Source organism: Gadus chalcogrammus, chromosome 9 (genome assembly GCF_026213295.1).
Source record: "Gadus chalcogrammus isolate NIFS_2021 chromosome 9, NIFS_Gcha_1.0, whole genome shotgun sequence".
In the NCBI taxonomy this organism is placed as follows: domain Eukaryota; kingdom Metazoa; phylum Chordata; class Actinopteri; order Gadiformes; family Gadidae; genus Gadus; species Gadus chalcogrammus.
In genome coordinates, this window is record NC_079420.1 from 13491465 (window position 1) to 13505892 (window position 14428).

At 45.0% G+C, this 14428-nt stretch overlaps 1 protein-coding gene across 1 annotated transcript in view; it reads left to right on the top strand.

Moving 5' to 3' along the window:
• LOC130389150 (metabotropic glutamate receptor 8-like) overlaps window positions 1-14428 on the top strand; it is a 100180-nt gene that overhangs the window by 35822 nt on the left and 49930 nt on the right. Inside the window, exon 4 of the mRNA XM_056598821.1 lies at window positions 4954-5170. Coding sequence (XP_056454796.1) covers window positions 4954-5170 — 217 coding nt within the window. The remainder of the gene's footprint in view (window positions 1-4953; window positions 5171-14428) is intronic.

Genomic DNA, 14428 nt, shown 5'->3' on the forward strand with positions numbered 1-14428 from the left:
GTAGGGGCCAATGTGGGGCAGTTAAGGAAATGAAGGGGGTTGAATTTAATGAGAGTGTTGCCTTGTTTGGTTGGTTAAATAAACACAAAAGAGTCTGGAACACTGAAAAAGTGTGAAAGGTCAATTTATCTTGAACATGACTTATTTAATAGCATGGAATTTGTTTATTTTTGTTTGTAGATGCGGTGTATATTTGCTGCAGTAAGCTGTGTGTGTTGGAATGAATACTCGGTCCATGGTAGAAAACCCAAGTTGGATCAGGTGTCAGAGGGACATGGTAGGCCCATGCACGGTGAAGGATTAGGGTATAGGGTCTGGGGTTTAGGGTCTAGGCTCCAAGTTTTTGGGTCTAGGGCTTAGACTCTGGGGCTCAGGGTCTATGGGTGAGGGTCTAGAGGTTCTGTGGTTTGGTGTTTCTGGGGTCGAGTGTCCAGGGTTTGGGTGGTGGATGCTTACTCTCCATCCAACAAGGGTGGGGGTAGTCCTGGTACTTACAGTATATCGTACATAAGAATCGATTTAATGGTATTATGGTCACTCTAGCTCCCTCTCCTTCACCTGCTATCTCCATCTGCCTCACTCTCTATCTCCACCTTACTTACACCCTATATCTATCTCTCCCTCTCTATCTCACTATTTACATCTCTCTCTCTCTCAGCAGGGAGCCGCCGCATGCCTTTACCACATGGTAGTCTCTCTCTCTCTCTCTCTCTCTCTCTCTCTCTCTCTCGCTCTCGCTCTCGCTCTCTCTCTCTCTCTCGCTCGCTCTCGCTCTCGCTCTCGCTCTCTATCTCCATCTCCCCCCCTCTGGGACCCAAGATGTGTGTATCAAGTTGATCATGAGATCACGTGTTAGCGGAGCTTACTCTCAACTCCTGTTTGTATCATTGTGTGGGAGCAGAAGAGAGGGCCATCTATTTGCAGAGGATGTCGTCTGATGACACCTCATCAGACAGGCACCTCCTGGGGGAACCTGGATCTGGGTGTTCAGCTGCAGTGTGAAGCTGGCGCCCACTCAAAAGTCAGAGGGCATGCATGCCAGGAGTTTAAAACTTTAGGCATGCTTTGCCAAATACAGCATTAAAGAAAAGATTTGAACTTAAGAAGACAGCATAACATTAGATGACTCCTACTCTGGCTCTCCTATGGAAGTGTCTATCGCTTCCTGAGCGTCAAGGGAAAAGGCGGGTGAGATGAAGTTCAGATATGGATGACAGGATGCGTCGAGTAGCATGCCTTAGCTGTTAGCGGCGGTGTAATGAAGGTTCATACAAAAGTAATGGGATGAAAGAGAATAACCTATTCCAGCTACCTGTTCCGCTAAAGAAAATACAGATGGTAACTTCACTGACATCGCACCTTTCAGTACAAGCTCTGACATCACCAGATCATGACAAGGTGAAATTAGGTAAAATGTGTCAACAAAGAACAATTAAAAGAGGCTTCAAGAAAATTGGAAAGAAATAGATAAGCATGAAATACTAGTTGCAGGAGACCCAACATTTAAAGGTCAGAGAATAAAAGCTTTTCTTCAAAGGTCAGTCTTCCAACAGCTCCATGTTAGTTTAATTTAAGCTTTCATACAAAGGTTTTGTTGGCTTATATGCATTATATAATATAGCTGGTTGCAAAGTCAATAATGTTATCAAAAAGGAAAAAATAGCCATTTAAACACATTTAATCTCCTTTTCACAGACAGTGTAACAGTAAATCTATACAGGATAATGTTTTCCATGAGAAGTGATTTACCCTGTGCTGATTGGTTTTCATAGATGAAGTGAAACACATAGGTAAGATCTTCTGACTGATGTGTCCAGTGGCCAGTGGTTCCTAAACTCTGGGTCTGGAAGTGATGAATCGCTGAATTTCCATTGAGTAGAGTTGGACGTTATAGACAATTTATTACCTCCCCCCACCACTCAAAGGGATTCAAAGGCCGACAGTATATAACAACCCCTCAACCTAAGCCCTCAAAACGATCGAACTCCTCAAAGAAAACACACAGGACATACCACTGCTTCCAGGGATGATGATGAGTGCAATATAACACTTTATAGATTTTTGGTTGCCGATGCCTCGAAAAAGTTTTTGTAATGTCAAATTCTAAAATGTAACTCTACCATTACCTTAGCTAATTCAAACTTTTTTCCGCACAACTCGCATGAGAAACGCTATGGAAGTTTCAAACACAACAATGTCCCCACAATATACAATATACAATATACAATATATTGCAGGAATTAATTCATAAACAAGGACCAAAACACCAATACTACCAATAACATGTTAAGACTCCTGTACCTCCAAAATGGTGGCGCTGTGATGTCACGATATACAAAGTATAGTATAAAGTAAAGAGTAGTCAAATTAGGAAAGATAACGTCGCTAAGACGACCACACCTCTTCTAGAGACATAGAGGACATCCTTGCTGTGTGTGTGTGTGTGTGTGTGTGTGTGTGTGTGTGTGTGTGTGTGTGTGTGTGTGTGTGTGTGTGTGTGTGTGTGTGTGTGTGTGTGTGTGTGTGTGTGTGTGTGAGCGTTGCATGGATTGCAGACAAAAGCGGGAATGAGTTGATCCCTGGCTTGTTTGCGGAGGATCTGGTGGCTGATGACTGTCTATATACAGGGCCTTTCATCAGCGTCTGTCTGTGATTTGGTCCGAGCTGCCAGTCTTTGAGTGACATTTGTATTGCTGATGGGTCTTTCGCTCTCTGTCTCCCTTCCCCACAGCCTAACCCGCTACCCTATGCCAGAATGTCAACTAGACAGTTGGATGGGGGTGAGGAGTAGTGGGCGGTGGGAAGTGGGGATGATGTGGAGAGGTTGGTGCCCGTACACACCGTGGCCTTTTTTTGCTGAAGTGAAATCAATCAGGCTTTCAATTAGGCTCTAAAGGGGCCGTTCTCCAGTATGCTGCAGCCTGGCTGACCGCCTGCTGCTGACCGTCTGCTGCTGGAGCTCTGCCCAGCTGGCCCCTCCCAGTGGCCTGTGTTGGAACTCAGCCCTGTAGTTCACCTTACCACCTCAACCAGCCTCATCCCCTTCACTTACCACCTTACCCCCCTCTCCTTCGCACCATCTCACCCACTCATCCCCTTCACCTCACCCCTTTACCCCTCTGTCCATCTCACCTCCTCACCTTCACCTCACCACTCCCCCCTCTCTCCATCTCACCCCCTCACCCTCTCATCCCCTTCGACTGCTCAACTTCTCAGTACTTGGCTTCACCGCCTCACTCCTCAGCACTTCATCAACCAAGAGCCGGGCAATGGATGCTATGATCCAGCAGAGCCGTCTCACACACTTTAATCAATATGTCATCAAAAACATCCAAACCAAACTTTCATTAAAAAATGGGCTACATTATCCACAAACATTACAGGCTGCTGTTAACAGCCAGCCAATGTGTTGCTGTCTGTTTATAGAAGGTCGGACAACGTTAGCACCCAGTGAGAAATCTTCTCTGGCTCACTGCCTCTGGCGTTGATAAGCAGAGCTATAATGAGACATGAGATTTTACCAGGTTGACATTTAGGAAAATCACCAAATTATATCTTCTGGGCAGGTTTATTCAAAGCGGGTTTAGGGAATATGATGTTCTTTTTTGGTGTATTTTCATTCTCTGGTCGACTGTAACACAAATGTGGTTGCAAGTAAAAAACCTTTTCTCTATATGGTAAAGTCTTTGTTGTAAATGTCGTCGTGTTTCGTACAACAAACACACCAAGGCAGATGTTAAGGACTCAAGGAGAGGATTGTTAATGTTGAAATTATTGTTGTTGAAGGGGTATTGATTAACATCTGGTGGGTGGATGGGTTATTTAAAGACATGGAAGGGGTGTCTTATAAACATCTGGTTTGTCAAACAGTTATTAAATGCCATGCAGAAGGGCCATACACATCAACTGTGTTGCATAGAGAGTCGATTTCTACAAATAAAAAAGTTGAGAAAAATGCAATGTGCGAGAGATAAAGAGATAAATGTTGTCAAAACCACCTCCAGAGGTGGTGTGCGCTGCATTCAATCTTAGACGAAAGATAGGTTTTCATCTAGGCTGAATTTAGACTGTATTTTCTGAATCACATGCTTCGCTCATATTCTTCCGGGTCGACCAGTATAATATACGGGGGGTTTCATATGTATTTATCGTTTTGAATTATTATTATTAATATACATTGCTGTGGATAATGCTCGCCCCATTATCCAAGTAATGTAATCTTGTACACCATGGTCGCTACCTCTCCGCCCCATGTGATAACAAACCTGCATGCTGTGTGTGTGTGTGCATGCACTTATCAAGCAGGGAGATTTGTATACTGGCCATTATGTGTAAACAGCTTAGGATGGTTTTGATTGCATTGTGTCCTTGTGACAATATTTTAAAATTTAGCTAAAATCGAAATTGCATTGACTCTGGATATTTCATTCAACAGAATGTAGTGCTAGTATAGTGGTTTTAGTAGTAGTCGTATTAGTACGTACTCTTAGTAGTACTGTCTTGTCTCGAGATCCCGCAGGTGAACTATGATGTAAGAATAGTAGTATTAGTAATAGTAGTATTAGTAATAGTAGTATTACTAATAATATGTTAGTAGTAGTACTAATGGGGCCGTGTGTTCTTCAGATCCCTCAGGTGAGCTATGATGGATTGATAGTAGTTTTAGTAATAGTAGTATTAGTTATAGCAGTATTAGTAATAGTAGTGTTAGTAGTACTAATGGGGCCGTGTGTTCTTCAGATCCCTCAGGTGAGCTATGATGGATTGATAGTAGTTTTAGTAATAGTAGTATTAGTTATAGCAGTATTAGTAATAGTAGTGTTAGTAGTACTAATGGGGCCGTGTGTTCTTCAGATCCCTCAGGTGAGCTATGATGGATTGATAGTAGTATTAGTAATAGCAGTATTAGTAATAGTAGTGTTAGTAGTACTAATGGGGCTGTGTGTTCTCCAGATCCCTCAGGTGAGCTACGCGTCCACTGCTCCGGAGTTGAGTGACAACGTGCGCTACGACTTCTTCTCACGAGTGGTTCCTCCAGACTCCTACCAGGCCCAGGCCATGATGGACATCGTCACGGCGATGGGGTGGAACTACGTCTCCACGCTGGCCTCCGAGGGGAACTACGGAGAGAGTGGGGTCGAGGCCTTCATCCACATCTCCAGAGAATCAGGTCGGACTCCTCGCTGTCTGGCTCCTTATCTCTCTCTCTCTCTCTCTCTCTTTTGATGTCTCTCTGTGTCATTCTGTTTTCTTTCGGTCTCCCTCTCTGGTTTCCATCGCTCCCTCTGTTTCTCCCTTGCCTCGTCTTTCTTTCTCTCTCTCATCATCACTTTCTGGACTTTATCCAGAAAGGAGAGTCTCATTCTGTCCACCTTATTCTCAGCCTCCTCTCTTTCTCCTCTTTTTCCTTTCCGCACGTCATCTTACAAGGGAGTGATGACTATCTTGAATCTGTTACATCTGTGTTTTTGCTTAAAGAAATCAGGGTTGTGATTGGTTGTCATTGAGCAGACGAAAACATTTTCCAAGTCAATCTTATCCCCATGTGTTCTGTCCTCCCCCATGTTGTGAAAGTAGCACTAAACTAAAATCAATTCACTACAGGACACAAAACCACAGACACCAGTAACCAGAGCAAAGATAAACCACCTTGTGGCCGCTGAACTGCTAAAGCGACCATAGCACGTTGACCATTCATCACTGGGTCCCTGACGGCCGAGTCTAGCGAGCGCTTTCAACATTTCACTTGCAGACAGGTATGGTCGATGTGTCTCCCACACCGGCCTCCATGTTGGATGAGGTGTAATCAAGGCCCGAGCCCTGCCTCCCCGATCACCTGATTGAATTATAGCTGTGGCTTTTCATCCCGGCCCCAGACATGAGTTTGCACATTAATTAGACAGTAAGCGGAGGATTAGAATTCATAAGCTGTAACTAACGTTCGGCGAGACAAGCGCTGGGTGAATGTGTAATAAAGCGGTCCAGATTCAGAGCAGCGGAGATAACTCGTAACAATGTCCCCGACGCCTGGGGTCCTTTCGCTGCTCCGCCAATCGTAATGAAGCAGAACTGATCACATGGCGCCGCGGCGTTCCATCAGCTCGCTCCACACGTCTCGCTGTGATTGTGTTCACGGTCAGTACGTAAACTTGTTTTTGGCACTGGTTTCCGCGGTGATGAATGGTGTTGGCCCTTAGTCATGTCACAGACGCTTTTGTCCAAAGTAACTTACAGTGAACTCAGAGAGACATTAAGGAGACATTAAGTAGGTAGGGGTGAGGCATCTTCCCCAAGGATACCTACAGACATTACATTGGACAGGGGGAGGTGGCTATGACACTATCCTGCTCAGTCTATGATATTCCTGGTTCTCTACCATCTCCATCCAACAGGGACTTTAGCTATTGACCTTGTCTTATCAACACATTATTTCATGTCTTCCCTGAGAAGGCAGAGAATCGAGCTCTTGGGGGATCGTTGATATAGCGACAACTCAGCCAGAGACACCAGTCGTCTTACACACTCACACTGTACTGTTTACCTAGGAGAGGAACCGCGTCTGATTACTAACCGAAACCACTTCCGGCGGAAATCACATCAAGGGATCCATTTCACTGTCTCCTGTGCAAAGTGGATGTTCACCTGCTAACAGCAACTGAACTGGGATGAGCCGAACCTCGGCTCTCCATGGAGTCAAACCTCAATATCTGCGCAGCCATAACATGTGCACTTGTCTATTTCATTATAGAGGAACACTGTATTTTCAGATACAGAGTTGTGCAGTTGCGATTGTGTTTGACCCCCAGTCAAAATATTGACTGTAATATCTGCAATATCATGACCTATATTTGCATCCTCTGTAAATCACTCTAGTCTACGGGAAGAAAATATCTTAGAAGATTAAACAGTCAATAGTAGAATGTCTGAATATTGTTTTTGTTATTCAGTGATAGCTGGATACGCACCCTATAAATCGGGGAATTCCCAAGACTAACCCAACCAAAGCCCAGAATGGGCGGCAGCACCCCTGGCTTTGATCCAGAAGAGGCTGAGCCACAGTGCTGGGCTCTGGTTGAGGAGTACAGGCTCTGGGTGGAGGTGTAGAGGATCTGGGTGGAGGGGGAGGTGGAGGAGTAGAGGGTCTGGGTGGAGGAGGAGGTGGAGGTGGAGGTGTAGAGGGTCTGGGTGGAGGCGGAGGTGGAGGTGGAGGTGTAGAGGGTCTGGGTGGAGGTGTAGAGGGTCGGGGTGGAAGAGGAGATGGAGGAGTAGAGGGTCTGGGTGGAGGGGGAGGAGTAAAGGGTCTAGGTGGATGGAGGAGTAGCAGTTTAGGAGAAGGAGGTGGAGGAATAGAGGGTATAGTTGTAGGGCGTAGGGGGGCTTGGTGTTGGAGGAGGTGGGTGAGTAAGGACGAGAAGGTCTGGGAGGAGAGCTGTCTTCAATAACTGCTGGTTAACAGGAGGGGAGTTAGGAGGAACAATGGGCAGCTGTTTTTCTCTAAACAAAGGCCTCCACCAGCACATGGAAATGACACTATTAGCCCAATACATATCCATTACTGTCAGCGGGGAACAAGGAGCCCTACACACTGCTCTTCCTCTCCTCGCTGCCGAGGACAGGGGCCTGCGGAGGAGTCTGCAGCCGTGCTCTGAGTGCGTGTCTCGCTCCTCAGCTATAGGATCCATGCAGGTTTCTTGAGGCATTACTTTAGGTTCATCTTCACACATTCTGTCATGCAGTCAAATCATGGCACAGAGGTACAACAGAACATGCAGAAACACGGATGTTACTGGTGTTGGAAAAGCCTCTGCTCCCATCTTTTTCAACAATTCTACACGCACACACACAGAATCACAGACACACACACACACACACAAGCACAGACACCTTCGAGTCGGTCATATTTCAAGATGTTAGTATTCTCCACGGAGGTGTTCTGAATGAGTGACGCGTGGGGAACAGCTGCAGACTGTGCCTCTGAGATTCAAATGGTGCATATGGTGTGCTTGAGTCGGGTTAGTTATGGACTTCGTCTGCAGGGGTTTTAAGGTGGACATCACACCCACACTTAGTCATGACCATTCAGAGAAGCGCTGAGAAGAGCGTGTTTGACTCCCGATTGAAAGATACTGGGTTAGTTCACTTTAATTGAACAGTGAATGGTAAAATAGGGGGGAAGAACATCAGCATAAATTGGTAGTATAACGTCAAAGATCCACCTAGATCAGAGGCAACGATAGTGCAATATAATAAGCTAAACAGTACAGTAAACAGCAGGAAATGGCTTGGCAGTATCTCCACACCTTTCATACAGAAGAAGGAACATCAAGGTCTGCCTGAGAGACAGTTGTAGTCAGAGTCTAGACATCTGTAGTCTGATGTAGTCACATCAGAGGGTGGTACGATTACAGACGCATCAGGTTGTTCAGGGGTGTTATTTCGCTGTTACTCCAGAGACAAACACTGGTGCAGTGTCCCAGAAGAGCCAGCACAATGCAAAGGTCCTCCTCCCTTCTGACCCGGGAGCGGAGAAATCTACGAGAAACGCCCCGATGAGTGCTTCGATAGCACAGAGCCGAGTCGAGTGGTGGTCCCGTCTCCATGGCGACGGCTGCGGCAGGCAGCACCGCTGGCGTGCGCCGTGTGTCTAAGGGAAGGACACGTGCGGAGGCGTGGAACAATGTGCCACTCCTGGGAGCTCTCTCCCCACTGGAGGTGAGGGGTGTTTTGACCTGCATTGTTCTTCAGTGGCAGACGCTCTGGAGATCCCAGCGGTAGAGATACGGCCTGAGATGATATCACACATGGTCTTTAGACCGTTTGCTCTTAGAGGGTCTGTGTTTGTGGTTCTTAATTTGTAATAGATAAGCTGTGGCTAAATAAATGAGCTCATTTGTCTTTTGTCTCCCGTAGAGTGGCTCACCATTTTCATATGGTGTATTTGATCGACTCTATGCAACACCAAGCTTGCACTTAAATTTGTTATTCATGAAATATGACTAGTTTTTGGTGTATGTGCAATTTGACACACATATTATAGTACCGTTTGCCAAACGAAGCATGATAGATCCCACTAGTCCTTTGACGTACGTTTTCAAATTGTCCTGACCGTGTCTCCTGCATCTACTCTCTTTCCAACTAGACACCGGGACACAGTACTCAGATTGTGCATCACTGCCATAATGACATACTTCTTACACATGATACCTGAGATGGACGGAACAGGCAGGACGTGAGTCGATCCAGGACTACACAGGTGATGATCAGGAGGACCTGCAGCTTTATTTGAGCGACGCATTAAAGAGCCCATGTCATTAAAATCACATTTTTCCTATTGTTTGTTGAATAACATAGGTCTGAATAAGTTTGTGAGCTGTGGTAAGTTTGAAATCTATGCAGTTTGTCTCCTGAATGCAATAGGCAATGAAAGGAAAAAGGCAGAAGAAATGAGCCGATCGGGATAAGGTGACACTGTGACGTAGCGTTGTCAAACTATTATTCATGTCCCTGCCCACTTGGTTGGTTCGTAACCACCCACAAGAATTCTGAAGGAGTCGTGATTGAGCTAGTGCTAAATGCTAATACGTGTACGGCAGTTGCTTAGTTCGTAGTAACAGGCTAGTTACAGAATTTTGAATGCAATGGCAGAACGACATCGAACTACATGAACTGCGACATGCTGCCTGCCGCCGGTTGCCGCGAGGCACCACCGCCGCGAAGCACCACCGCCCGGCAGCGGGCAGCCGGGCGGTGGTGCCTCGCGCCGGCAGCAGGCAGCAGACAGCGCACGGTTCTGTCTACTACAGATTGATGTGGAAGTGGAAGAACCAGAGACGTCGGAGAACCCGACGAAGTCCTTTGTGATTCATTATATCGTCTCGACGTGCACACAGCTTTTGGCCGTGATAATATGTATTATTTGATATAGATATCTATGTATTATATGATATTATTTAGATATAGAGCTCCAGGACTGTAACGCAAGTGTTGTACACTTCCTTGTTATTTGGATAACCGTTCTGCTGTTGGTGTTATGGCATAACACGTCGGACTCTCGTCTATGGTATTTCTACAACTAGACCCGTAGTGGGGGTTATCTCAGCCATGGTTGAGAATGAATTGGGGGAAAGGAACTTTGGCTTTGACTCCCTGAAGTCATGAACCACGACATGGAGGAGAAAGGGATTGTTGACCGCGGTCGTCTCCCGCCGGAGCCTCGCTGCCGATGGACCACCGCCTCGGCTTCAGGATGCGGTGATTAGCGCTGACCGCTGCCGAGGCGGCGGGAAGCAGGGCTCAAGCGGGATACATTCGCGGCCAACAATCCCTTTCTCCTCCATGTCGTGGTTCATGTAGCCTACTTCAGGGAGTCAAAGCCAAAGTTCCTTTCCCCCAATTCATTCTCAACCATGGCTGAGATAACCCCCACTACGAGTCTCGATGTAGAAATACCAGAGACGAGAGTCCGACGTGTTATGCGCCATCACACCAACAGCAGAACGGTTATCCAAATAACAAGGAAGTGTACAACACTTGCGTTACAGTCCTGGAGCTCTGCTCTATATCGAAATAATATCATATAATACATAGATATCTATATCAAATAATACATATTATCACGGCCAAAAGCTGTGTGCGCGTCCAGACGATATAATGAATCACAAAGGACTTCGTCGGGTTCTCCGACGTCTCTGGTTCTTCCACTTCCACATCAATCTGAAGTAGACGCGGTCGTTTGAGATTCATAATAACCTATCGTCTGGAGGCTCACACAGCTTTTGGCCGTGATAATATATATTATATATTATATGATATAGATATCTATGTATAAAATTATGGGTTTCTAAGAGCCATTGCGATACATCCACCGTAAACAGAGCGCATGGTACCGTGGCTACAAGCTGCTCAGGGCCAGGTGATAATATATATTATATATTATATGATATAGATATGTATAATATGGGTTTCTACGAGCCATTGCGATACATCCACCGTAAACAGAGCGCATGGTACTGTCAGTGGCTACAAGCTGCTCAGGGCCACACCCCCACCTCCCTCCTTGACCTGCCTTGACACGCCCACCGTATACAGAGCGCATGGTAGTGGCTACAAGCTGCTCAGGGCCACACCCCCACCCCCCTCCTTGACCTGCCTTGACACGCCCACCGAAACAGCGCGTTTGGGGGAAGCTCAATGTGCGACTGTTTCGGAGTGACTGTAACTCTGCACCACGGCTGAATTTCGGGGACGTCTTTGAATACTGTGTTTGTGGCCCACTAATACCTATATTAAAGCATCATAAAATAGAATGGCATGGGATCTTTAAACAACTCTGAGAATAGTAATGCTGTAGTACTTAGCCCCTTAACTAAGGGGCTCGCTTCTTCTTCTGTGGTAAATACAGAAGAGCAAAGCAGACATACTCAGCACCGTGAGTCTCTCTGGTCTTGTGGAAATTAAACCCTTCACTGAGCAGCCTCCGGGTAAGGCCTTGATAGCACCCTGATGAAATCAGGTTGAAACAATCCCTTGGCTTTACCTTTACATACATTACTCAGAAGTCTGGATCCACCACTCCTATGGTTTGCGGCAAAGTCAAGCTTGTGATGACGTCTGCCGTTAGCTTAGCACCAAGGGAGCCTGGCCAGAAGGTTGCTGTTTGAATGGCTAATGCTACACTGCTTAATGCTAGCCTACTTAACACAGGAGATAGGGAAGCACAGTGCTCGTTGTAATCCATAAGCTTTTGGCAGGTGCTGTAAGCTCTCTCAACCAAATAATTGTACAGAGCCCCTCTGTCTGGAAACACAAACATCTATAACTGCTGTACAGAACCACATTTGGAAGTATATCTTACAAATAAATTAAAAAACCTACTTAGAATTCCTCCAGTGTTGACAAAACACATCTCGGGGGGGGGGGTATTTCATGTTGTAGCTTGAGGCGTTCGGTGAATCAAACAGACTTTTAGATTGGCTAAAGTCTGGCTTGCTGTTTGACCTGTGGAGAGGGGGGCTAATTTCCTGTTCATCACGAAGGTCCTGACAGGTGAGATCAGTTAGAGCCGTAGCTCCTGGACTTCATTGCACCAGTTTAATCTCTCAAGTGAACCACAGGATGTAAACTATACTTTACCTCCAGCAGAACCACAGGACTTTACCCATAATTTACCTCTAGAAGAACCACAGGACTTTATCCATACGTCACCTTCAGCAGAAGCATTTTGCACTGCTCCTTAATAATTCTTTGGAAAGACTTTCTAAGTAATGGGCGTTCCAATGCTTAGCTGTGTACACTCCTCTCTTTAATGAGTACTGTGTTAGGTTGAATGACTCCAATCTCTGTGGTATCACAAAACATACCCAACTGCACGCGGAGGAGATAAGTAATACTACCTTGAATAGATTGTGGCTACTCAAGCAGAACAAACACATTCTTATACCAGCAATATTAAGGGGGCAGGATAGCCTAGTGGTTAGGGTGTTGAACTCCCAGCATAAAAGGTATTGGGTCTGATCCATAATGTCCCCTCCCTACCTGAAGGCATCCTTAAGCCAGTCCTAACCTCTACCTGCTCCTAACTATCTGAAAATAATGCTTTGGATAGAAGTGTATGCTATCTGACTAAATTGTAACAGTAGTTGTAGTAATAGTCCTTTACTTCTACAATAGTATTACAACTATACTAGTGATGCTATAACTACACATATTATAGTTCTGCCACACTTACCGTTTCATTAAAGATGAGATGGCAGTTTTAATTAATGAGAGGTGAGAGAGGGAGACGCTGTGAGAGAGATTTGATTTTTCTTTTAACTACTATACGTATTACACGCTATTCTTGTTGGGATTTCATGATGATGTTTTGCCCTTTGATGTGAACACATTGAGGAGAGAGTGGACCCAAGCAAAAACAATCAAGAGAGATCATTGGAAGGTTCAAACGTTGTATTTTAGTATATTCTTTCAGCATAAAACAATAGGAGGGCAAACTATCACTATCAATACTTGCATTGAGAACAACGCGAGTCAATCTAAAGGAAACACTGCACACAGAACAAAGGAACTGGGAAAGCGGAATAGGGTTCAACAAGTGGGGGGGGTCATTATTAATCAGCACAGGCGAAGGACTAATCTCTGTACATCTCAAAGCTTAGCTGCGGCCATCGTAGGCTGCTTTCCCATCTGTTATTTTAGTCTTTTAGTTGTTTCCGTCAGGGTTAATTGGTTCTTCTGTAATTGGCTCTGCTGTAATTGCTTGTGTGTTAAGTGCATCTGGTATATCAAGAGAGTGAGCAAAGACCGGTTGCCACCTCAACCTACAGCAAAGTGAAACGTGTGTTAGTTCACTTTACATTTGGATTTAAACGCTTAAAAGCTGAGACACTTTTATGTGGAGGTTTATATCATAAGACATTTTTACTGAAGAAAGCCCTGTCACAAATATTGCGTACATATTGCATCACAAATCAGGCAATTAAATTACTTTCCATTTTGTTGTTTCATGAGATGAGATGAGATGAGATTTTGTTGTCTGCTTTCCAAAACACACCAATGCTTTATTCTTGACTCATCTTTAGATCCGCAGTCCGCTCCTTGTGAGCACCAATTTTTGTACATCTTGCAACCTCCCTCTTGGCACACCAGCGCCGTTTTTGATACATACCCCCTAACCGCAGACATCTGTGACTGACTGCTCGCACTACGCAGTTATCGTGATGCCTCTTTATGCCAACTTAAAACAACTGCGTTAGTACTTGACTGACCAGATCTTTCTCCTTTTCCCTCCATCACTTCTGCTGGAGGTTTAGTATGTGTCTTCTGTTCGTTCCGTTTCTTTTCTTCCGTTTTCTTCTTCTTTGCTTGATTGTGATCCCTCGCTGCCCTCTGCTAGTTGGTACAAAGGACAAGCAAAGCGCCTTATGTTTCCACATTCAAAATATTGTAAAATTCTTGCATGCACCATTGTATTTATCTTAACCAAACAGCTTTATCCTAAACAGCTCCTCTAAAGCAGATGAGTAAAGTAACACATGCCACCTCAGAGAACGCCCAACTCCTGGATCTGAGCAGAAGTTTTGTGATCTTTAATGAGCTGGCACACCTTCCTCCCTGGCTGAGGCCTTGCTCAAATAGCTCCTTTGGAATTAATGATGTTACCAATGGCCCTGATTTTGTACCTTTTGTAGATGGAATGACGGTATCAGGCAAGGCAAGGCAAGGCAACTTTATTTATGTAGCACTTTTCATACACAAGGCAGACTCAAAGTGCTTCACATATAAACATTGTCAAACAATAAAATAAAATAATAGATAAGTAAAAGAAAAACATATGCAAAGAAATGGGTAAAATAGAAAAAGGCATTTTAGTATTAAAATAGAAAATAGAGGCAAAGTTAAAAAGCTTTTTAGAAAGTGCAATGTATTTTAG